Source organism: Phragmites australis, chromosome 23, assembly GCF_958298935.1.
Source record: "Phragmites australis chromosome 23, lpPhrAust1.1, whole genome shotgun sequence".
Classification (NCBI taxonomy): Eukaryota; Viridiplantae; Streptophyta; class Magnoliopsida; order Poales; family Poaceae; genus Phragmites; species Phragmites australis.
The window spans coordinates 306,266-332,825 of NC_084943.1; the positions used below are offsets into that span (position 1 = coordinate 306,266).

Below are 26,560 nucleotides of genomic sequence, written 5' to 3' on the forward strand. Positions count from 1 at the left end.
AAGCTAAGTACCGGGAGAAGTGTGCCTGGGGCCGCGAGCGGTGGCCCCTTGGGCACCCAAGTACCCCGAGGACCCACTGAAGGAAGTTCTGGGAGAGAGTGCTCGGGGCTGCGAGCAACGGCCCCCGAGCACTCGGTCCCCCGAAGGTCCGTACAAGTGTGCCCGGGAGAGAGTGCTCGGGGAGGTGAACAATACCTTCGAGCACTCGGTTCCCCGACGACTTAGAGAGCCCCCTGATAGTGGCCCCCGCAGGGGCCCACTGATGAGGTGTCAGCCAGTCAAAGGCCCAAGGCCGCATTTAAAGAGCGCGCGTGTCCTGTCACCCTCAACTGCTCCCGCCACGCGCGGTGTCAGTTCCTGCCACATTCTGGCATAAGGGCGTGGGGTCATTAAATGCACGGGTCCCATCCCGTGCCATCCGGCCCATCTCGGGATAACGTCGTAAGGGCCGAGGCGTTCCATCTGTCGCGCTGCTATGGCAGGAGAACAAGACAGGACGGGCACGCCGGACCGTTCTGCGGCTGCCCGGTGGGCCCTCTCCACGGCGCCTGTTGCCAGTGCATTTATGGTGATGGATGACCGGGCGTGGGGCGCATTTTCCACCCCCGGTCACTTCACACAGAGGCTATGATGACACCCTTTCCATTTATGGTATCTTGGAACTCGTGCCCCCCTCCCGTTCGGGGCACGCTACTGCCGGCAGGTATTTAAAGCAGCCGGCAGCACGGACAAAGACAAGTTTTTGAAGCTGGAAAATCTCTGAGCAAGTTGAAGAAACTGAGAATAGGCTTTAAAGCAGTGAAGAGAAGAGAAGATCGAGAGCACCCAAAGCCAACAGATACACGCAGACCGAAGAACAAGGAGCCTCAGACTCTAAGATAGACAAACATTCTTGTAACCAGCAACATCCTTGAGGGACATTCTCAAGGCATTTATAGTATACATACAAGAGTAGGGTGTTACGCCTCCGTGCGGCCCGAACCTGTCTAAACACCAGCGTATTTACTCCGTTCCCCACTAGATCGTTCCACCCCACCGGCCATCGCATTCATACCCATTTATTTCTCCGGCGAACATATTCAGGATCATCCCCCGACCGAATCTCTAAAAAGGGGTCCCTCAGGATCTTTGCGACAGGAGTTAACCCTCCAACATCTGCGCATGGCCCATTCCAGCAGAGATTGTGCTGTCCCAAGATGCCTATTTTGTTTTAACTATGGTCACCGGGCCAGATTTTGCTTCAAACGACGTCTTAACTCGAGGTACAGGTGGGTCATCAAATCTAGCCCAAACGTCTCTCCCCCTTCCAGGCCCAACCCATCGGCACTCTCAGAGGTCTCTCCTCCGCTTCAACTTCGCATCGAGAACGCTTCACCTTCCCAGTGCTCTCTCTCGACCTCCCCGCCTTCCTCCAGAGCAAAAAACCCTCTCTTCCACTTTCTCTTTGATTCTGTATTCTTGAATGCGATTATGGCAAACTTCGCCGTGAATCCGACGCGCTTCATCCCCCCGGGTCTTATCATTGAGGATGGTGGTCAACATCGCAAGGTCAGAACCTTCGTCAGCATAGCAGGAAACCCTGCTAAGAGACATGAAGATGTGTTGATTGCGGAATCTGATGAGGTGCTTTCTCCAGCTCAAGAACTTGCTCTGTTACATGACATTAGACATTACATTGAGATAGACCTCAAGAAACATGTTCTTTTCTTTAGTCCTCACCCTCATGGGATTGGTATCTTTAAGCTCCGGGACCTTTGCGAAAGAGATGTTTTGTTATCTTGTAACCCTCACTGGATTGGTCTGCATGACGTCAGATTTTTGAAGCATGACGACGCTAAGAATCACAAAAGATCTCCTTTTACTAGGAAAGGATGGATTATGTTCCTAGGCTTCCCTCTGGACTTCAAAGAACTGCATTTCATTCAGCAAGTCTGCTCTTCCTTTGGCAAGTTACTCCATTGGCATTCTTCTGATCGTAGCCTGGCTTGGGTTCTAGTCAAAGTGTTGATTGACAACCCTCTTGATATTCCTAGAAGTTTAGTCATAAAGCTTGGCAGAGAACTTGATGGTGATGGTAGATCCCGGACTGTCCCAGTTTATATCTTCAACACCACTATGGCTGATGTTATCCCACCAGATGAAGATGATCCCCCAGTGCACAATGGCAATCCTCATCCTTTTGAGGGTCCTATCCTTCCTAGAGAACCTGAAGAAGTTGCACACCTAGCTGATCAGCTCCTTGGCAATGAACAATTAAACAACCAAGAGCAGGAAATGCAAATTGATGAAATATCTTAAGTCAGTTCAGTAAATCAGGCTTCTTCTGCCTCCGTGCCTTTGGTCCACTCTTCTGAAATGGTTTTGAGTTTAAAGTCTCATCAGCGGTCATCTATTCTTGATAAGTTGCAAAATGAGAATTCAGAGCAGTCAGGTACAAATTCTTAGTCCCTCCAGCTGTTGTCGCCTATTGACAAGTTACCTTGCCTGCGATTGGTTCCTCAAATCTCAAGTATTCAGTCTGCTGCCAGCTCTAATGGGTATGCTGGCCTCTTAACTGCTCTTTTTAGGAACGTCCTCAATGGTTCCCTCATTCATCCCCTCAACAGTCTGAAAAGCCTCCTTTCTCCAACTGTACCTGTCTCACAGGTCACGATCAGCCGTAATGCTGAATAAATCAGCTTTACTATGGGGAATTCGGTTCTGTTGGTTAACCAGGATCTCTTCTCTCAATTTCTGTCAATTGGGATGAATTTATTGTTAGAAGGCTATGATGTCCTTTCTCAACCTAGCTCTATAGCTAGCAAGCAGTTTTGCTTGACCTGGATAAGAGATTCTAAAGGCTTACAACTCCATTATGAAAACAAGGATATTTATTCTGTCAAACCAGTTATTTCAAGAGTCTTCTATAGGAAGAAGTTCAGAAAGTCGAAGAATGGAATGAATGATAGGGTTAATGTTTCACACCTCTTTCTTGCAACTGCTGTAGAGTTTGTTCAGGAAAAAACAGCTTTCAAAAGGGTAGGAGTCTCAAAAGCAAGGAAAAGAATGATAGTCCTACTCCTGTTACTGACAGGAGTCTGAGAAGAAGTGAGAGAATCAGGAACATACTAGATGGCCACAAGTTATCCCAGTGCATAAAAATCCAAAAGAGGGTCACAAAAAGTAGGTCCAAATTCAACAGAACCCCCTCCCAATGTCTCCTTTCTGGTAAATCTCTTCAGAATGATTTCAATTCTGTTGTTGATTTTTCTGGACTATCTTTGTTAGAAGATTACAGCAAATTGGATTTGATTTATCCTGAAATTCCACTTATGCAAATTCAGCTGGTAGCAAAAGAAAGATGTTGTGTGCCTCCTTCGGAGATTACACTAGAGCTGCTCCTGACAAGATCAATGGAGACTTCTGAAGGAGATTCAAGATTCAGAAGGGATCTGGGTTTGTACAGATCTGATAGGAGCAGCTTCTAGGATCTTAATCCAGTTACCAATGGTTGAAAACTGCAGATTTTGTGTTTCCATCAGGGAATGCCCTGATACCCTCTATTGTACCCATCTCTCTGTTTTTCTTCAGTGTGGGTATGCACCCTTTTGTGGAAGCTGGGTCCTTATTTTGCGCTATAGTCTGGATAAGTATGACTATGTTAAGAAGGGGTTCTCTGTATTCCCTGAGACTTGGTTTGTCTACTCTATTTTAATATGCTGGAGTAACTGGTCTTTTATGTCTTCCTTCTTGAGTTATTTTTCAAATTGGTGGCTTTCTTTCAACTCTATTCTCCTACTTTGTTGGAGATTCAAAGATTTCCTTTCCATTGGTTGGTCTATATGGATAATCAAGCTAGGAGAAATTGGAACATTTTGAATTGGAATATTAGAGGTATCAACTCAACAGATAAATGCAATGCCATCAAGTCCAAGATCGAAGAAATTGTTTGTGATATCTATTGAATCCAGGAAACAAAAAGGGAACATTTTGATCACTCTTTCATTAAGACCCTAGCTCCAAAAAAATTTGATAAATTTTCCTTCTTTCCGTCAAGAGGGAATTCAGGAGGCATTTTGATGGGTTGGAACAGTTCTTTCTTCTCTGGTGAGGTTGTGGAAATCTCGAATTTTGCTATCACTGTTATCTTCACTTCCAAACACAACGATGTTTCTTAGACTCTCACCACAGTTTATGGCCCCTGTCATAGTCCTGATAGAGAGGCTTTTGCCAATTGGATGAACTCTATCAGCATTGATGACTCTCAAAACTGGATGTTTATTGGTGACTTTAATTTTTATAGATCTATTTCGGATAGAAACACGGAGGGTGGTAACCTCAATGACATCTTCATCTTCAATGAGATTATCAGCAATCTGGGTTTAATCGAAATACCTCTCAAAGGGAGGAAATACACTTGGAGTAACATGCAAGATAATCCGTTGCTAGAACAGTTGGATTGGTGTTTCACCACAGTCAATTGGTCTTCTAATTTTCCTAATACTCTCCTTCAACCTCTATCCAAACCTCTATCAGATCACATTCCTTGCATGGTGCAAATTCAAACCTCCATTCCCAAGGCAAAGGTCTTCAGATTTGAGAACTTTTGGATTGATCACCCAGGATTCTTTGAAACTGTAGAAAGTACTTGGTCCTTTGAATACATCTATCAATGTCAGCACTCTAAGAGGGAAATTGTGGTGCTTAAGTTGGACTTGGAAAAAGCTTTTGATACTATTGAACACTCTGTAATTTTAAAGATGTTCGCTCATCTGGGTTTTAACGACAAATGGATTGACTGGACTCATAGAATTCTTAATTCTAGAACTTTGGCTATTCTTCTCAATAGTGTACCTGGTAAATTCTTTCACTGTAATAGGGGAGTGAGGCAGGGTGATCCTCTATCCCCTCTCCTATTTGTCTTGGCGGCTGAGATGCTCCAATGCATAATCAACAAAGCTCATGAGATTGGCCTGCTCAAACTTCCAATCCCAGCTATGTACACAAAGGATTTCCCTATGGTTCAATATGCAGATGACACAATTCTTTTTCTGAATGCCTCCCAAATGGAATTATTTTGTCTTAAAGGAATTCTGGAAGCTTTTACTCAATCAACTGTTCTTAAAGTCAATTACTCAAAGTCCTGCCTCATCCCTTTGAATCTCAGTCAGGACAAAGCCAAATGCATGGCTGGTGTTTTTGGTTGCAAACTGGGCTCGCTTCCTTTCACATATTTAGGTTTGCCTCTGGGAACCTCTAAACCAAGAATTGAACATTATGCTCCTCTTATGAATCAAACTGAGAGAAGGCTGAATTCTACTTCTGCTCTTCTCTCCCTTGCTGGAAGATTACAATTAACCAATTTTGTTATCTCCTCTCTCCCCACCTACACAATGTGTACCTTAAAAATCCCAGCTGCTGTCATTGATTATATGGACAGAGCTAGAAGGCATTGTCTTTGGAGAAAATCTAACATTAATGCCAGAAGCATCCCTCTAGTTGCTTGGAAAAAAGTGTGTAAGCCCAAATCAAAAGGTGGACTAGGAGTTGTCAACCTGAGGAATCAGAACATCACTCTCCTGCTCAAACATCTTGACAAATTTTATAACCAGAAGAATCTACCTTGGGTCAGACTCATTTGGGATTCGTACTATCAAAATGGCCATGTGCCTCATGCTTCTTCCGAAAAAGGTTCCTTTTGGTGGAAGGATGTCCTAAGACTTAGTGCTTTATTCAGAGGCATTGCTACTTGTTCTTTCGGTTGTGGGAAAATAGTCATGTTTTGGGCTGACTTATGGAATAATAATCTCCTAGAACAAAAGTTTCCTAGACTTTATTCCTTTGCAAAGAACAAGAAAATTTCAGTAGCGCAGTTCCTGGCAAATAATAATATATATGCGCAATTCCACACTCCTCTCTCAGCTCAGGCTTATGAAGAATACAATTCTCTTCAAGATTTCATCTAGGGTATTCAGATTCAAGAAAATGCCAAGGACTCTTGGCATTATCATTGGGGTTCTCATGTGTATTCTTCCAAACAGTGTTATAACCTACCTTACAAGTATTTCTTTCCCCCGCAACCCTTCAACTGGATATGGAAATCTAAGTGTTGTAACAAACTTAAAGTCTTCTCCTGGCTACTCTTTATGGATAGACTTAACACAAGGAACATTCTCAAAAGAGAACACTTCAAAGTGGACAATGACAACTACAATTGTGTTCTTTGCAGCCTACATGTTGAAGAAACTGCCTTTTATCTTTTCTTCGGGTGTAACTTTAGTATGAGGTGTTGGAGTTCTTTGGGCATCTTCTGGGACTTCTCTAAACCATTCTTTGATATGATGGTTCAAGCTAGAAACAACTTCAGTCACTCTTTCTTCATGGATATCTTTATTATCGGAGCCTGGAACATCTGAAAGCAGAGAAATGCCTTCATCTTCGATCACAAGCAACGAAATTTTCCTTTCTGGAAGAGGACTTTTAAGGAAGATATCTTCCTTCAAGCTCATAGGTTTAAAGATGTTTACAGACAGGCTTTCCTTGACTGGGTTTCCTCCTCCTCTCTTTAGTTTCTTTTCTTTTCCCCTGTTTTGGGGGTTTTGGTATTTGCTTCTCCTTCTGTTTCTTTTTCTTCTTTGTTGTACAGTTCTCCCTCTTTTAATATATTTTATGCAGTAGGGGCCTCCCCTACTGTTTCCCCTGTCAAAAAAAAAAAGGGGAAGGAAGACTGTTTGGCAAAGCTCTAGTTCTTAGATCCATGCAAGATCTGGAGTTTTAGGACAAAATAAAGTAGTTTAATATCTTTTTTAATCCAAAATAAGAATAAGATGACTAAATCAAAGGCCCTCTATCTATCTACAGTTCTAGCTTTAAGAATTTCTAGAGCTGAGATGATCAGGTCCAAGAATTCTTATATATGAGCCTTTTTGTCAGCTCTTGTATCCCTGCTTAGTAAGGTTCAGGTGTTTGTATCCCTGCTAGTAGCTTAGTGTAGTTTAATGAAGGTTTGTTTATGTAAATAGTTTCTCTAGTATGACATATGAGTACACCTCTGTGAATGCTTGTCATTTCCTTGCATTGCATTTGTGTCTACATGCATCTGATTACGTATTTGTCTCTTATTTTGCATTCCGCGTGCATGCAGATAAGATGTGTTAAGCTGCTTGTTTTGTTCGTAGCTCTTGAGGAGTGCTACGTGCTATTTGAAATTATTGTCATCCCACGCATTGCATGTATAATCATATTTGTTAAGAAGCTTCGGATGAAGATTAACACAGCTGTGGCATGTTCGCTGTAATACAATTGTCGCTTATAGTGTAATTGACTGATCACATGTCTCATTCTGAATATGAGTCTGACGCTTCTGTTGTAACCTGGTGGTATTGTAGAACCCCGGCTGTGGTATCTGCTCTACGTCGAATGAAACTTTCAGGTCTGGTGTGTGAGCTAATGAACAGAACCATTGCAAGTTCAGATTGTGGTCTCAAACGAAGATGAAGATGACTGCAAAAGCTGATTGTTCTTTGAGTAGTGTTGAAAATGACCATTCATCCTCTCCAATCTGAAGGGCATCGGATTCAGAATCTGTGGATCAGCCATCTCATATTTGTTTGCCGCCGCAACCGCTCCACCTCCGTCTAACTCCACCAGACTCACGTGGAATGCATGTACACAGCCAGAATTGGTTACGCCAAACCAATCGTTCTCATAGAAATTGCCTAGATTAATCATCCTAACGCAAACATTCCGGTAGTCAGAATGAGCAGGTGTAAGGTGTGATCCTATTTCTGATCGAATGATTGGTTTGGCGTATCCAACAGTTAAAAAATTCGATGATTTTTGAGAAATTAGCCAGAGGTGTGATTTTTGGGAAATTAGCCATAGGTGTAGCATGCACGCATGACTAGAGAAGTAGTCAAGCAAGTATGAACCTGCATGCATGATGCACACGAGTGTTCACATGAGGTGTGACCCAGCACATTGCTTGCAATATTATTAATTTTCCTCTTCTGAGAAGCGTAGTCCATTAAAACAAATATGGGACATTGATGTTAAACTATGGGTTTTGTCTATCTTAGCACAGCGATGCTTTGCTCAACGGTGCACCAAACTAATTACTACTTGAACAACCGGCATGTACCCTTGTCCCTGCTAGTCTCGATCGTTCCCATCTGAACGCTGGAATGGAAGAAAACGTGCTGCATGGGAAGCCGTAACCCGTCGGTTCATGCATGTGATAATGTGAATATGATTGGTATCTAGTCAATTTCGCGTCGATATTCTCTGAACAATGCTACCTCCTCCCGTAAATTTTTCTCATGTTCACACATTTATCTAGCATCTTTCTCTAACGCGAGTTTGGGGCAAATAAATTTCAGCAAGAGACATGAAATCCAATGATGAAATTCTCCCGTTTCGAAGACAACTATAGTATTTGCGAAGTCCCATTTGATAGGGAAAAACTGGCGATGTGCAACCGTGTGTATACCATGTTATGACGAGTCCGGCTCTGGTGCAAGACGCACTGCAACTATTATTTGCAGGATCAATAGATCAGCAATACCTATCCTCCTTGCCAACAAAAATTAACTGTTTTTGGACGTTGAGAGATCTTGATGACCTGCTCCGTCGATGGTACTTGGATTAACAGGGAACTTAGGAGAGATTTGAGCTTGACTATACATTGAAGCAAGGTAATGTGGGAAATAGGAAGATGGTTTCTAAATGCACATTGCTCGATCATTGTAGCTCTAGCATACTAGATCGAACAAAATGGACCTGACAAGCGCTTGATTATTTGGACATGTAGTTATCTTGTGTGTGTACATGTACAAAAGCATTCTCTGAACTATTTCAGACTCGGTCTCTGAAACTTGTAATGTTATGTTTTCTTCCCTCAAAAGATAAAAAATCTATAGCGAAGTCCTCATCATATTTCACATTTAATATTCAATCAAAAACTAGAAATAATAGAGCTTGAAACTGATCACATTTCATTTCGACTTATTTTAATAGAAAACCGCTATGTCAAACTCTATTCCAAAACGAGAGCATAGAATTTTTTTGAATGATATATGTGAAGTCCTATAAGAATATAAGAATAATATTAAAATATTAAAAAATGGGAAAAGTGAGACCTATAAGAATAAATAAAATACAAGATTACCTTCAAGATGTGGAACTTAGACATGATAATATTAAAAAAATTCAGTAGACTGATACCATTATCATATGCATTTGGTCAAACGAGGGTCGAAGGACCATTCGATTCATTAAGGGGGACAGCCCATATGTTCAGTAATTACGTAAAACTCTGTAGACACGGGAGATTGGATGTGATATATGTCATGCCTTCACGTTATGGAGTATAGATGAAGCAGAGGAAAAGGAGAGCGCCTCGGCTTGCTTACTGAGATGAGGACGATCCCGCGCGTCGACATGGAGTCGAAGAAAGGATGATCACGCGACGACGCAGAGTCGAAAAATGGATGATCCCGCGACGGTGATGAGTCAAAGAAGGCGCAAAGCATTTGGCGCGGGCGGGTACGTCCCGTAGCAATCAGATTAGCTTTCAAAAACAGTTAATTTTTGTTGGCAAAGAGAACAGGTGTAGCCGATCTATTGACCCTGCAAATAATAGGTGCAGGGCACCCTGCACTTGAGCCAGACTCTGCTCTGATGACCAGGTGTGGACTTCCATGCATGTTTTCCAATTGCCATAGTAGCGTTCATGGAGACAAGGTGTCGATTAATCAAGCCTCCCTAGCTAGTCTATATGAATCGAAAAATAATCTCCAAGTCTGTAATGTCCAACTTTGCTTGTAGACTTGAGATGTATTCAACTAATTGGATGCCACATTTCTTTGCTGGTAGTCCACATGTTCTTTTAGACAGGACGTACTCCCTGCATACAACACGTTGGTGTGGCACGGCAACAACGTACCATACATTGATATCGATCAAGAATTCAAGACCCATCCGGATGGTACGTTAACGTGTATGCAACATTGCTTTGCTGCCTTCCATTGCACTGTTGCTCAAAGTCAAATTCTTGGTTCTTCAACCTGGAATAACTGACCGTACAATGTTATCATGCTGGTTTCTTCTCATGCCCTTCCTCACAAATTCTACTTCTCACCATCCGAAAATCCGCGTGATGTCTCAAGAAAAACAAAGAAAAGAACACCGGTAAAAAATAAAGTAACTCGTTCAAAATACCGCATGAGATTTTTAAATTTCTTTGTGAGAGATGACTAATTAACATTTACAACCTGCAGCGAGGATTGCTCGGGAAATTAACAAAATCAAATCTCTCCTACATGCTAAGGTTACAGGCATCTAATCAACATGTTGCACCGCAAGAACTGCTGCTATGCCCACAGCTACAGGTACCTAGAGAGCAGGTAGGCGCTGACGCAGGGCGACCCGCTCCACAAGGCGGAGTGCAGCCGCAGCACGGCCCTCGCCGCCTCCTTCACGCTGGCGTCGCAGTCCGCCTGCAGCACGCAGCAGAGCTTCCCCACGGCGCCCACGCGCGCCATCTCCCGCAGCGTCTCCGGAGACGCCGCCCTGCCGCTCACGGCCGCCAGCACGCGCACCGCGCACGCGTCGGCGCCCGCGGACACGCGCAGCAGCCGCCGGGCCACCACGGCGATGCCCGCAGGGTGCGCCGCCACGGCCGCGCGTCCGTCCGCGCACGCGCACAGCTCCGCGAGCAGCGCCATCGTCAGCTCCGTCACGCGCCTGTCTCCCGCTCCAAAGCCCGGGGACGATGGCGCGGCGAGCTCCAGCTCGATGGCTTCGTGCACCGCGCCGGCCTCCACGATCAGCGCGCGGTTCCGGCCAACGGGGCACGCGTGCAGGAGCGCGCACAGCGCCGCGCGAGTCGCGCCCGGGGACAGCCGGTCCCGCACCACGGCCGTGACGGCGCGGAAGAGCTCCAGCCTCAATCTCCCCAGGACCGAAGCACTGGCCTCCTCGGTCACGGACTCCAGCAGCTGCACCGCGCTCGCTCGCGCCGCGCCGCCGGGACCGGGCTCGAAGGCTACGAGCACGTCGGTCAGCGCGTCGACGAGGTCGTGGCTGTCGACTACGAGCGGCCGAAGCTCGTCCCCAGAGACGTCGAGCGCGCGGATGAGAGCCAGGCACGCCTCGACAGTAGTCGGTATATCGAAACTCCCCTGATCACCGGGGCTGCTCTTGTTCTTGGCGCAGGACACGACGAGGCGGAGCACGCGCTGGAGCACACCGGCGTCCACCATGTACCGCCGCGCCACCTCGCTTTCCGACGCCACCTCAGCGGCCTTACAAAGCACATCAACCGGCGGGCAAGACGCTGATGACAAGAGCTTCTTGACAACGTCGGCAGCAACATCCGGCTGCTCTCGCTCCACCGGCGTCGAATTCGGACGCCAGGACTGGATGAGCCTCCGGAGCGTGTGGTTCGGGGTGAGGTTGGCGAGGGAGAGCGGCTGGCCGGTGACGGGGCAGGTATCGTGGCCGGCGGCGAGCCAGCGCTCGATGGCGCAGCGGTCGTAGGTGATGCCGGTGGGCGCCGTGACAGGGTCCTGCATGGGCTGCAGCGAGATCGGGCACAGCAAGTGGCGACGCATGCCGCCCGTCGCCTCCATCTGTCAGCAGCCGTGACTTGTGACTTGTAACTTAGCACGTATAGTTGACAAGCTTGGGCCTTGCTGGTTGGAGTGCTTCATGACATGGGGTTGCTTTATATAGGTGTTGGGGGTGTATCCCAGAGTATGACATTACGATGGAAAAAAATTAAACCCAGTTAGTTGCAGGGTTCGTAATAGTCTGTACAACACTACAAATGATGCATAACCGGCCGATTAATCCGTCTGTGTTCATATATATATACACACACACCAAAGATGTTCCATGTATGTGAGCTAGATATCGATGGGTAATTGTCACTCCTCTGTCCTCTCACTATCAGATGATCATTCTTGCATCATTTTGGTCAGGTTTTATCCGGCCTGTTTCAAGTCTGGAAGAAGAGATGCAGACACGGTTTCACGAAATCCTTCTCGTCAAATCCTGACGTGGATACATTCGAGGGACATCCTTCAATGAAATGCGTCTTCTTTGACCGGCATCGCTACTTTGACCAGACAGTCGGTACGTAGTTTGACGAGAAGCTTGTCCAACCAGTGATAGTAAAGATGTCGGTTATTGGTTAGAAGATAGGTTGATGTAGACGTTACGTCGATTAGAGTATTTAATTTTTGATTATTATGTTATGTGTCTCACAAAATATCATTTGTTAGATAAATGACATCTTATTATCGTCTCTCTAACAGACAACGGTACATTAGATGTGTAATATTTTAAAATAATTCTATATTTTTGCAAATATTAAAAAATAAAAATTCATACAATGTGAGTCTGAAAACTCCCACCAAATCAGACATCCCAGTAGCTGAGTGCAACGTCCCAAGAGAATTTTTATATATTCTTTTTTTCAAACATTTCAAGATTACATGCCTGTTTGAAAAATAATAAGATCTACTTTATCGTCGTTCGTTGAACAGGCGAGATTTTATGAGCCCCGACTGTCAGCGAATTTAATAACCAGAGAGAGAAATGTCTCGCCCGTTCAGCGAGTGAGAACTTGATTTCGTCCGTTAAACGGGCGAGAACTTCATGGCTATGACACCGTGCAGGCCCACCCACAAGGTCTCGCCCGTTCAACGGGCGAGATCTTTTGAGTATTTAGGCCAGCGCAGTTGGCCCTGTCGACATCAACATCTCATTTCATTTCCATTTAGCTGAGAGAAGAGGAGATGAGAGGAAAGGAGAGGAGGGGAGGGAGATATGTGCGGCAAAGCTCTGCTGGAAAAAAGAGGTAAATTTTTTTCTATTTTTTTAACAAACCAGGTATGATAGCAAATGGTGCTAGTTTTTTTATATTGGTTATATGTTAGATCTAGGTTTTATTTTATAAACCTGGTAGGATAGTTCATAGACGTAGGTTAAAATATAGATCTAGTTTTAGAATTAGGGTTAGATATAGTTCAACAATTAGATCGTATTTATACGTATATTTTAGCAATTAGATGTAGTATTTAGACATATGTTAGGTATTAGATGTAGAATTTAGATACAGTGTAGTTATAACGGATATGATAGACGTAGGATTTAGATGTGTTTGATGTAGTGAATAAGGAATATGTTGTTGCAGTATATATTACATGTTGGGTTACATTTGTAATGAATTTTGCATTGTAGATATAGTTTAACATGATTCTTTCTGTTCTGTTGTAATAATATCATAGTTTTTGTCGATGGTTGTTAGGTATATCGGATATGTGGTAGTTTAGAATTTTTTAGGGACAATGAAATCTTATATGGTCTAGAAGGGGTAGTATTGTTTGTATTTAAGTCAATAGACAAAGGTATATCTAGACCAATGCATAAAGTGTCGTACACTTGTATGCCTGGTTGGTGCGGGGTTTCAAAATAGACCACGAGGTTCAAGAGATGACCATTAGCATTGTAGGCAACCTCTGCGCACAACATCCTGAAGTGATGTTTCTTCACAATAGGGTCATGTATCAAAGCTTTCAAGCATTGTTGGCCTATCCTGTGCATCGATGATACTTTCCTTACCGGCAAGTTCACGGGATAGATCCTGACTGCTATTGAGGTTGATAGGAACAATTAAGTTTTACCGTTGGCATTTGCTTTTGTGGAGAGTGAGAACAACAGTAGTTGGTATTGGTTCCTGTATCGTGTGAGGATGATAGTTGTTGGTGCTCGGTCGAATGTGTGCATTATACATGAACGGCACATATGGATGCTCAAGGCAATTGTGGAGTTACAAAATGGAACAGACGATGGCTTGATTAGACCTGTGTGGCTAGATCTGCAGAGTAGGTGGTGCATGAGGTATTTGGGTGTAAACTTTTTTCGTTAATTCAAGAACAAGAACATCATGAACATATTCAAGAGGTTATGCGGTCAAAACTAGCAGCGAAAGTTCAATGCTCTTTGGAAGACACTGGATGAGCTAGCGAAGAAGCAATCATATGAGTGTGTAGGGAGGCCCATGACGAGACCGGAGGACATACCAGTACCTCTTGAGCCCCTACCAAATGACTATGAAGCTGGCATCATGCAAAGGAATGGGTCATCTACCAGGTCATTTAGCGAGTGGATTGAGAATGAGCCCAAGGAGAAGTGGGCTCTTCTCTACGACACAAATGAGGTTAGATACGGTATTATAACTACATATTTACTAGAGGTTTACAACTGGGTGATGAAATGTGTGAAGGGGTTGCCGCTGGTGGAGATTGTAGAGTTCATACTTCAATGGACATACAAGTATTTCAGAGACTACTATGCAGTAGCGCACACGATACTGAATGATGCTAATATGATTTATGGGATGAAAATGACTAAGTACATGGAAGACAAGGCGGATAAGGCAAAGATGCACCGGGTGAAGATCATAGGAACTGCACATCACAGATACGAAATTCTATACAGGGACAAAGGAAGGAGAGGGGGAAAGCGTGAGAGAGTTATTCACGAGTTCACCATCTTCGATGACATGTGCGTTTGTACCTGCTATAAGCCGATGCTACTGCATAAGCCATGCTCCCATGTGATTTCCATGTGTGCTGTGACGGGGATGAAAACTCGGAGGTACGTCTCCGACTACTTCAAGAAGGAAGCTCTGTTCGACACCTGAAACCATGAGGTCTATGGTTTCAGGATTTATGGTTCTTTCATGAAGGAATCATACTTGATTCCGACAAAATGAAGCAAAAGAAGGGGCGGCGCAGGACTACAAGGCTTTGTAATGACATGGATGAAACATAAACTAGACGTCAAGTGAAATGGTGCAGCAAATGCAATGGAACAAGTCACACTTACAAGAAATACACCGTTGGTGTCTCAAATGTGAACCTCGTGGAAGTAGGTCCTTCCGAGTCTACTGCAGATGGGAGACGTCCTCGTAGTCGTTGATCATCGGCTTCATCGGCTCATTGAGATCGATTAATATTCTAATTTGTGGTGTGATGGATATTCATATGTATACCATTGTACTTTACTGTGTTAGTACCGAGATGGTCACAATGTGCGAGGTTGTAACGTGTTATGTTATGATTTGTTCATATATTTGTGTACGATTTGAACAATATATTATATCATGTTATATGTTGGATGCTTACTTATTCAATTCCTAGAAATAAAGACTAGTCTAGACCAGTTTAGACCAGGTTTATACCGGTCGACCCTTCTTGCTCTTTATTTGTTTTGCATATAAAAATGTAAATAACTTGTGAACATGCAGGCGCAGCTGAAGCTGCTTGAACCCTAGATCGACGTCAGGCACCGTTCATACCGCATCGCGGTGCAGACTGAGGACCTCTCGGTACTTTGACCTCGTGTGCTAGATGAGCTCATGAGGATTGATGAGCGCTAGATCTCGAGGTTTGTTAATTTTGAATTTATGGTTTCATACGGATTTAGATACGATATTGGTTGTTAATTGTAGTATGTTTGCAGGTTGCGTGCTGCTGGCATACTTCTACTTTGTCGACTTATGGAGGTGGACGCATTGGCGAGGGCCTCGGAGCGGCGACACAGTTCAGCTACGACATGGCCCTTCTCACGTCCCTTGTCGACAGGTAGCGTTCCAAGATACACACATTCCACCTCCCATGCGGCAAGATGGCACCCACGCTCAAGGACGCCTCGCTCTTGATGGGCCTGCCTTACGCGGGTGCCGCTGTTGGGGCTAAGGATATGGGCGTGGGCTGATAGGACGAGATGCTGGGCCGCTTCTACATCGTTGAACGGAGGGATGACATAGCCGCATTCGTGCCTTTTCTAGCAACCAAGAAGCATGGCTTGACGAAGATCTTTATCGTTTAGTTTGTGGTACGTATGTCTTTTAATAGTTTGGTATCTCTTTTACGTTATTAACGGATGCAGATATTTGTACTTTTTCCTTATTTGATAGGTGGACACCATCTACCCACCGGTAGACGACGAGGACGTCTCACGACATCTAGAGACGTACCTCCTGTGGTTGTTCGGGTAGGTCATATTCACCGAGACCCACGACAACACGATCTCAAAGATCATAATCCTTTATACCAGAGCGGTTACAGACACCAACCCGACGGATGTCCCACAACAAAAAGTTTGTATGGAATCTCAGTTGTCTGAGCCCCTAGTGCACGAATCTGTAACAGGTGGGCAGCCCAACCCGTCCATATATTACAGAGAACCTTTTCTTTCGAAGTCTGCACTGTTTAAGTAAGTTTACTTACTAGCCAAGCCGTCCAGTTTCTTCCTAGTACTCCATTCGCTCTAAATAAGTGTCATTTGAATATAGATATGATTCTTAAAATATATTTTTAATTACTATTTTTATAATATATTGATAAAATATAGCAAATACATATTATTAAGAAAGTACTTTTTAGATAAATCCATACGTGTCATTTTTAAGGATACAAATTCAATACATAAAAAATAATATGTAGCTAAAATTTAAAATAGCCGGCTACACGTAATCCAAAATGATACTTATTTTAGATTGGAGGGAGTAAAGCGTTAAAAGTCATGGGTGGTCTCGATTCGTCTTGATAAAATAATTAATAGCTTGTTTGGTAGAGCTCTTAGAGTAGAATAACTGAGAGCTTTAACAAACGACTGTTTGCAATCTTTAGTTTTCAGAGTTATTCTCTGAAATAAACTAGATATTAAGAGCTGAAAAAATCAGTCTTTTTTAATTCACTTTTCATATATAATCATTTCCTCTATAAAATTTACGAGAATCATTTTTAGTTCCATAATCATTTTTTAAAATAATCATTTTCCTCAAAAAAATTAGATTAGATAAACTCTACCAAACATTCCCTATATGCCTTCACATTCAGTTTTTTTATACACCGCGCGACAAGTAAGATCAGCAATATCTCAAACCATGATGAACTCATTCAGAGTGCACACGATACGTTGTGCCTAGCTTTTCTTTTCTTTTCTTCTCTTTCCCCTTCCGTTTGCCCTTGACTTGGCTGCCCCTGCCCTGCTAAGGAGAGAGATTACGAAGGGCAATTGAACAGCTGGCTTGGGTACCCCTGAATGGTTGAATAGTGTTCATTTCGGGATAAGGAATTAAATGGGACTATATATTAGATAGAAAAAAGTCCATTTTATTCATCTGAATTATGCTAATGGTCTGAATAACCCTTTGAACTTTAAATTTGTCTGAATAATCCTTAGGATTCCTAAACGGATCAAATTTCACCTTTTTGCTTATGAAAATATCGGTTTTGATGATGTGGACTCCGGGTTACATGATTTAGCTAACTGTACCATCCACATGTGCAAGCTAACCTATCATTTCTTCTTCTTCCCTAATTCCATTCCCCTCTCTCTCTCTCCCTCCCCCTCCCCCCGTAGCCGAGCGGCGCGGTCGCTGGTGCGCCAGAGCTATTGCTCTCGACCTTTCGCATGTGTGCAGGCACCGACGGTCGAGTTCGGGAAGCTCTGTGACGGTTGAGGTCGTCGTGGTTCAGCCCAAGGATGGTGTAGGCAAGAGAGGGGGAGCGCGAGCTGCTCACTGGCGTGCGATGGCAACGTGGCAGTAGAGGGCTCCTAGGACGATGACGCTTGCAGAAGGAAAAGGAGGCCGACACAATGCCTCAGCTTTAACCGACGCCACATCTCTACTGCTGGCGCCAACGCCGCAACGGAGCGGCGAGATGCTATGTCATCTGAACTGCAGCCATGGCGAGCTGAATAGACCTGGACAAAGCACTCGTCGCGCGTCGTACCCACCGCTTCTCCTCATAGAATCCCAGGCCACCGAATCAGCCTAGACGAAGCAGCGAGATGCGCGCTACCATGGAGGGGATGGGAAGGGAGGGCATCGACTCGGGCGAGGGAGCTCAAGATTCGGCCTACCTTGTCCCTATCCCTAACTCCGACGGGGAACCATCGGGAGGCGACGGCCCCCAATCCCAAATGGCAGCGGCGACTGGCTACATGCGCAGCAGGGACCATATTAGTTAGAGAGAAAAGCTGGGAGGGAGCCGACCGGAGGTCTCACGAGCAACAGTCAGCCAGCGATGAGCCGCCGCAGTGTAGAGGGAGGAAGGGGTTCGGGAGGACCAGAGGAGAGAACGAGAGCGGAGAGAGTGTGAGAAGAGCCCAAGAGAGAGAGAGAGAGAGAGAGAGAGAGAGAGAGAGAGAGAGAGAGAGAGATTTGAGGTGAGATTGACAAGCAGTTGGGCCTCACGTGGTGATGTGGCATATATGTCATCCAAACTGGGTACAAAACCTGGAGGGAGGGGGGGAGAGAGGGGAATGGAATCAAGTAAGAAGAAGAAATACCAGGTCAGCTTGCACACGTGGATGACACAACAAAATCATGTAACCCGGAGTCCAAGTCATCAAAATCGGTATTGTCATAAGAAAAAATGTGAAATTTGATCTAGTTTAGGAATCCTAAGAGCATCTTCAAAAGTCTCCCAATCCCACCCCTATGGTCAAATTTAGGGAATTTCACCCTAAAACACAGCTCCAACTGCTCCCTAATACCACTTCCAAAATTAACCAATCCCCAAAATCACCCTTCTCGATCTCTACTTTTGGGGAGAACCCTCTCGCTCCCAAAAATAACCGACTAGCCCCAGGCCCACCCCCTCGTCCGCACACGACTGCCAGCGGCGACGAGCTTCCTTGATGGCGGAGCCCTACTGCAGTGCTGGGCTTGGGAAAGAAAGACTTTAGCTCGGGCTGCGCGCTGGCTTGAGCAGAGGAGCAGCTGTTCTGGACAACGTCGGAGAGGGCCTGGTGGTCGTGGGCTTTCTCGGTGGCAGAGTCGAGTGCCCTGCCATGACCGGCATTGAAGCAAACAGACGCGTCTCGGTTCACTCGATGGCAGAGGAAACACGAACACCGGGGAAGGTAGGAGCTCGCAGTAGTTATATGATGTGGATCTAGTCAGAGAAGAGGCAGAGGAGGACGGAAGCTGCTACTTGCCATGGTTCAGCCGAGAGAGCAAATGAGAGAGAGAAGAGCAGGGAGAGCCACAGTAGGAGGATAAAGCCGACCGCTCGAGTTTCTTTACGGCAGGCCGACAATGTCGGTAGGCAGTGGGAGGAGGCAGAGACGAGGGGCTTCACAATGTTGGACGACGTCAAAACGAGCGTAGGCGAGCTCGGCCGCGTGGCTTCTGCGTGCGAACAGAGAAAAAAAGAGGGGAGAGAGATGACGGGTGGAATCCACTCATCGGTAATATATAAGAGGAAATATAGAGAATGAGTATTAGGAGTTTGTTGGAGAGGAAAAAGATTTAGGGATATGCTGATATTGAGATTGAGCCTTAGAGAGTCTCTAAAGATACTCTAAGGGGAAGATACTCTAAGGGGTTATTTAGATCAATTTAAAGTTAAGGGGTTATTCAGATCATTGATATAGTTTGGAGGAGTAAAATGATTTTTTTCCTGTTAGATATAAATAAAACTATACAAATCCATTGTTCATAAATGATAACATATCTAGCATCGGTCTAGGAGTATCCGTTTCCCACTATATCCTATTCTCCATAAATGATAACATATCTAGAATCGGTCTAGGAGTATCCATTTTCAACTATATCATATTGTCCATAAATGATAACATATCTAACATCGGTACTATCGAGGATTATGAGCATTGGTAATCTGATAAGTTGGTGGCCACTTTCCTATATATTGGAGCACCTAGTTTGAGGCCTTGTATCTCCACTCACCTCACTCACATCTGCTATAGATTAGCACCGAGACGATGCTTGGGAAACTAGGAGTTCTCCTCCTAATGTGTGCAATTACTCATTGCCACCAAGTGAATGGAGAGTGTACCATGGATGATAAACTTGCCGTCTTCAGGGACTGTGAGAAATGCAGAGACTGAGTACCCGAAAGGAGTGCCCCATTCCTACCTGACCAGATGTTGCAAGACAGTGGAAAAAGTGCCAAACATGGAGATGAACTGCATCTCAAGCTTATGCACATTTAACGAAAGAAATAGCATAGTTATAAAAATCCCCTCAACTTAAAAGAGCACTGCCAAATGGAATGGTTGTATCCTCCTCACCAGGTATGGGAACTGGTGCGCTTTTGCCAGTAATTTCATTAATTGTTTCTCCATTTCATACCACTACTACACAACATGCAAGTGCTAATAAGCTGAGAGATAGATTGTTCCTTCTTCTAACACTGGGCTACACTAATTTTCCTATCAGGTCATGGGGTAAAGGGACGGCTAGCTGCCATGTCGATGAATGGAACGCATGGCCGTAATAAGGGGTCTGAAATAAAAATATGCTAGTAAATAAAATCGATCAATGTAGCATCGTTGTGAGGTGCATCTTTTGTTAAAGGAAAAGTATCAGATAAACATTTCTAGTGCCATGCCATGTTTCTCTTTCATTTCGGATGCTACGCTTGTGATCAACTTACCGGAAACAAAAGCAGAGGAACAAAAACAGAAGGACCTTCTCGCCCCCATCGCAACCTCCAAGCCTCCCTTGCCGCCAGATCTTCCTCCCCGGCCATAGATCGACTTGATTTCTGCTTCTCCCCTAGCCCAGAACGCTAACCCTCACCAACGTCAGAGAAGGGCTGTCACGGGTAACACCAACGAGTCGTGAATGTAATAGGGCAGCTCATGAGCTTGCCAAGTTGGGGTCTCAATTATCTGTCAATTCCGCATATAGTTGGGACAGTAATGTATCTGCCCGCGAACGTCGAGTAATGAAGTCCCAGTAACTCTCTCTCAAAAAAAGGTTCGCTGTCAGAAACTGCACAAGTCTATTGCCCCTTTGCGCTTCTTGTTGCGATGTTGCCGACTCGTCTAGAGCTGCACAAGCTTACTACAGTTAGGAAGGATGATAGCATGTTTCAGCAATGTCATGTGCGTGATGGCTGATGGGCCTTTGGAGTGGGCTTGAAAGCTGGACTGTTGGGCTGGCCCTTGGCCCAAGCCGAGAGAAGGGATATGCTACAAAAAAGAAACAGAGGAGCTATCGTCAGGACAAGTGAGAAGTGAACTTCACTGGGTCAGGCTGCATATATAATAAACCCAAAACAAGTCCCATGCTCTCTTAACTGCCACCATCAACCTTCGCTTTGGACCAGTGCACGGCTCCCTGTTCATCTCAATTGCAAACGTGAACTTCATATGAGGTATGGCAAGACGACAATATATAACAAACAAAATAAAATCAACTGAAAACAATAAGCAACACAGGGGAGATGAAAACTAGTGTATCACCAGCAAAAGATGGTAATTTTATTCATTGGTTGTATGACTAAAGCCTTCAAAAGACCTATAAATAATTCAACCTTAGGCAGAACCATTGCCACTTGAACATATATGCTCCTAAAAATAACCGGACATAAAAAAAAAAAACAATCAGTCTTCCACTTATACAAGTCAAAGATTTCATGACTCAATTCAGATTCCCAATTCAAACTTCTAAACAATTATTGAATCGAAGAATTTGCCATCCGTAAACTCCTTAAGACCATGCTTCAGTGACGACGCTTCCAACAGCACGGACAAGTGAAACACTTGGTGGTCGAATTTGGAATAATCAGTAGCATGTGGTGGAGGGTTCAATTATAGTGCATTTCTCATTTAATACCAGCCATTTATGAAGCTAGCACATAAATAGTATTGATTTCACTCAGTAAAGCAGATTTCATGGTCTTTTTCATGTTGTTTGAAGAATTATTTACATATGGGGAGCCAGAAAATTAGAACATTCTTATTTGTGTAGTTTTCTACTGCATGATGCTTCCACTGATCCATTGCATACGATTACGTGAAGAAGAGATTTACATCTAGTTCATCAATTAGCAAATTCATTGAGAGAGAGAGAGAGAGAGAGAGAGAGAGAGAGAGAGAGAGAGAGAGAGAGAGAGTTGCTTGGTTGGTGCCTACTGCCTAAGTAGAATGTTCAATAAACCATTCACATACAACAATCGGCAGAACAAATGCGAGCTTCAGATATTCACACATCAATGGTACTGCATCTTTCAGAAATTTCTTCCACCACCAAATTGCGATGGTGGTTGAACTGCGCCGTATGCTGAATATTCCTGTCATGATTTACAAATACACTGAACTTACTAAACTAATAAAAGCATGAAGCATTAAAGCAACTAGGTGAGATCAGTACAAAACATGAACAGAAATAAAGGCAAGAACACTAAGTAGTATTTCTAGGATATATGTACTCTGTGACAATGACAGTTAATAGCTAAGTGCTAGAAACATAAAAAAACTGTCATTACTCGAGGAAAGTTTAGCCCTTCTTCCTTTTTCTTTTCATGTGTGTGTCAAGGCAGGGGGGCACAGATCATATTTTTCTACTTTTCACAGGACATGGCAACATCAGTACAGGAAGCACTGAAAAGAGCCACCTCTTATTTGATGTGATGACTTAACAGTGGAACAAAACTATACAGCCTCTGCTCCAAGGTCAATCATCCAACTGAGGAAGTGAGGAAACAAGGATATATACCCTCTGAAGAAGACACGGATTTATAGAAACTAGACCAAGGTAGCCTAAAACAACATCAAAAATAGCCCCGTTACCATATCCCACCCACCTTATTGTTTTGCTGCTAAGTCTATCATCATAGATTAGTTAGAAGCAGATTTTGTGTATGTTTTGAAGTTTGAAAATAGTAGAAAAGAAGAAGCCAAGATGCCAGATTAGCTTATGACATTTGCTTAATGTTAAGACTAATCAAGCTAATTGTATTTAGCTAGTAATGTCTTCTAGCTTCCAATTGTATATACTTCTTAACATAGGATACCCTCAATTACAATAAGATAGAGTACAAAGTTCACTGAAGTACCTGTGATGCACACTGAGGCACAGATTGCATATTTGTATGCCCCTCAATCGGACTTACTGAAACACCAGTAGCAGGATATCCCTAAAAAGCATATAAGGTGCATGAATTCAGTAACATATTTGGAAGTAGTTAATAAAAAAATATTCATAAAGAAAACACGGTAGGACCACTACCTGGTAGAAGAAAGGTCTACCAATAGACGAGTTTGGTGCAATATCTTCTGCTGCATAATATTGGACTTGATTTGGTGGATCGACAAAAACCGAGTCAGCTGGCTGGGGCAAAACCACTTGTTTTACATTTCCTATAAAAAAACAGTGAGTTTATCAAAACGAACTTAATAATTGAAGAAGCAAATTTGCACACAAAGTAAAAGAGGAGTTACTTGAATGTTTCTCCTGTCTAGTTGATTTTTTCTTTCTCTTTTCAGCCCTACTTCCATCTTTCTCTTTTCCCGAGGGATGCATATGCAATCTTTTGAATTCACACACACTTTCCAGTGACTTTTCTCCATTTTCAAGCACATCCAGAATAAGTTTTCTTGTATTTTGATGACTTTTGCTCTTCATGAGCAGATCATAAACAAACCACATAGCTTTATTATGATATGCAAGCTCAGCCTCTGTGCGATCTTGTTCTGCAAACTCGTCAACTGGAAATGGATATGTTCCTTTTCTAACATATTTTGTCCATCGCTTTAAAATATACCTTTCAGGAATTCTATCAAGATTCTTGAGACCAAGTGCATTTAGAGCATGTGAACAAAGTATGCCCATGGTATCAAACTTTTTACAACTACAGCTCAAGTCCATGGTAGAGGTGTCAAGGAAAACTATCCAAACTTTTGGACCACTTCTTTGTAAAATAAACTCAAACCTATAGAATGTTTCATTACATTGAACTTCCTGATACGAAGTTGCACCGCATCCATCTAGAAAATCTGTTTCAAGAGACTTATAGACTGTGTGTGTGTAAACTTCAGCGGCATGTTGCAAAATTCTGCTGTGGTTAACTGTACACTCTGGAGCAGTCTGATTGCACTGAATGTCCTCTAAAGATTCATTTTTACGCCAACTCCCTACGATTTTATCAAACTCCAGAACTAGAGTGGCGAGTGAAGTTGATTCATCACAAATGCTGCTCAGAACATTGTTTGAGCTCTCACCCCTATCCAACGATTCAATCCCACCATCAAATACATCCTTATGAAGAGCTGTGCACCATTTATGCCTCTTCTGATATAGATCACTGAGCCACTGGTGTTCCTGCATATTATATTTATGATGCATCATTGCCCATGCTTCATCAAACTCAGCTTCTGACTCACATTCTTTCATGCACTTTGAAAGCATGCTATGAAATGTTCCAGAAGCACTTATAGTGCCTAAATGGGACTGCAGGTTCTTTTCGATGTACTGTTGACAAAGGCAATGACGTGTCCCACGAAGAACATCTTCAACTGCCTTGGAGATAGATTCATTCTGATCAGTAAAGATTGTTTTAGGAGGACGACCACCCATTGACTCCAAGAATGACTTAAATAACCATTCATAGGATGTTGAGGATTCATCCAACAACAATGCACAGCCAAACATGACATTTTGCCAGTGGTGATTCACACCAATGAATGGGGCACATATCATATTATACTTGCTGGTACGATATGTTGTATCAAATATCACAACATCTCCGAAACTGTCATAGTCGACCCGGCTTCTCCCATCCCTCCAAAAGAAATTAATCATTCGACCTTCTTGGTCTACTTCTACATCCCAGTAGAACATACCTTGTTCATTTGTTCTGTGCTTGAAATAGCTAACAAGTGCCTCAGAGTCCTCTGGTTGAAGCAGTGAGTAACTCCGGATGCTAAGCTGACTGTTACATTCCATACCATCTTCATTTATATGCAAACTATCATGCATTGCTTGGATTTCAGCATTCACCATTGCATTCAGCACACCAGGTTTTGGAACTGAAAGGGTCCTCACTGATCTCAGTAAGTGTATCTCTTCAGGCCGAACCAACTCATGATTGTGTTCAGGAATTATCTGAATAACTCGCCATTGACCTTCAGCATCAACTCTAAAACGGACCATCGCTTTGCAATTAGTTCTAGTCTCCGGCTTATTAAAGTTTGACTCTGTAAGCTGCTCGTCATCCTTCATACCTTCCTTTGAGCAGTAATAATCTTTCGTGCGGATAGTTTTGGTCCCTGTAAAGTAGTACTGCTTTCCCTTCCGGACACTAAAGCCCATCCGGTGCCCATAGTCGCAGTACAGCCTATAAGCTTCTTCCTCGCTATATGCAACTTTATTCCTCAATTCTTCAGTCAACTCCTCACGGCTTGGGATTATAGAATTATTTTCCCTATGCTCTTCTTCATTTCCCGCAGGATTTGCCTCCCTTCCCTGTTCTTGGCTGTCAAAGGCTACTTGCTCCCCACCTTCAGCGTTGTAAATTATTTGCTGCTTCTCTCCGTTCTTCTGAGCTTCTTGTTCATTATCTCTGACACTGTCAAGACAGATGGCCTCCCCATCAATCTCAATAGCAATGCTAGTGCCTTCCATCACTATACCACAAAAGGCAGTGTATTGGTCCAACTGCCAAGAAAAGTGAAATATGAGCAATGATCTACCAACAACACAAGACATGATAAATGCAACAAGTGAAACTGAGAAACAGTAGAATATCAAACATTCTATGCTAACCCTCACATGACTATTTGAAAATGAAGCCTACTGAAAACACACTTTAGACATCTGGCCAACCAGCCATTGTCTTTGATTATCAAGCTTCTACTGCGGTAGTCATCCACAAATTGAGTCAACCCGGTGCTAACTTGTGAGACTAAAACTACAAATTACAGTAAAAACTGTATGTGAATTGCAATCAACCTATGAATGTGCCAAGGACCTAGGCAGGCAGGAGCACCATAAATTTTGAGATTCGAGATAATAGAAATGTCAAAATCTCGGGCAACATAATTTGAAACTTGAATATAATAGCAATTTGGCATACCTGAAGGCTAGTACTTGAGACCTCAGCAGAGGCAGAATAACGGGGAGAAGACTGACGAGCGGCAGGTGGCGGCGCAGTGAGGAACCCAAGCCGGAGTGAGGCCGAGCCGGGGCCGCCTGACGGTAGGAGCGCGAGGATAGAGGAGCGGCGGCAGGCCTGCCGGCTTCTGCAGAGTTACCGAGGGAGGGAGAGAGGAGCGGCGGCGGCTGGTGGGCCTCTCTGGCCACGGCGTCGGCCGGCGGGAGGGACCGGCGACCGGCGTCGAAGGGCCGCCGGGAGCGGGTAGAAGCGACTCGGCTGCTGCTCACGTGCGCGCCGCCAGAGACTTCCCTCCCTGCGGTGGTGGCGCCCCCTGGCTGGTTGCGGCGGTCGGGAGTCGCCGGCGCCTAGTTTGGGTCGGGTCGGGGGGCTCGGAGTCGGGAGAGATGGCTTGCCTTGGCATGGATCGGACCCTACCTGCACCAGGTCAGGTAGGGAGAGAAGCAAAATTGACCAGAGGTAAAATAGATTTTCACTTAAATAGCATCCGTATGTTACAATAAAAATATAAATACGCTATCGAGCGAATACATGGGGAACGATGTGGTAGTTTAATTTTAGATAAAAATTTTAAAAAAAGAATTTTCAGTTAAATTTCTTCCTAATTTCGTTATTTATTTTTATTAGTAAAA

General features: G+C 44.0%; 2 protein-coding genes across 2 annotated transcripts; both read right to left on the minus strand.

The window, feature by feature from the left end:
• Nucleotides 1–10,188: 10,188 nt before the first annotated feature.
• LOC133906476 (E3 ubiquitin-protein ligase PUB23-like) lies at nucleotides 10,189–11,798 on the minus strand. Its single transcript, XM_062348399.1, has one exon. The coding sequence runs from the start codon at nucleotides 11,607–11,609 to the stop codon at nucleotides 10,362–10,364; it is 1,248 nt and encodes a 415-aa protein (XP_062204383.1). The 5' UTR covers nucleotides 11,610–11,798; the 3' UTR covers nucleotides 10,189–10,361.
• Nucleotides 11,799–21,769: 9,971 nt separating this feature from the next.
• LOC133906675 (protein FAR1-RELATED SEQUENCE 9-like) lies at nucleotides 21,770–26,409 on the minus strand. The gene is made up of 5 exons (XM_062348644.1): nucleotides 25,890–26,409; nucleotides 23,257–25,471; nucleotides 23,045–23,175; nucleotides 22,872–22,952; nucleotides 21,770–22,106 (listed from the first exon to the last, which is right to left on the minus strand). Exons 2-5 carry the CDS (start codon nucleotides 25,436–25,438, stop codon nucleotides 22,044–22,046), a joined length of 2,457 nt encoding a protein of 818 aa, XP_062204628.1. The 5' UTR covers nucleotides 25,439–25,471; nucleotides 25,890–26,409; the 3' UTR covers nucleotides 21,770–22,043.
• Between the last annotated feature and the right edge of the window lie 151 nt (nucleotides 26,410–26,560).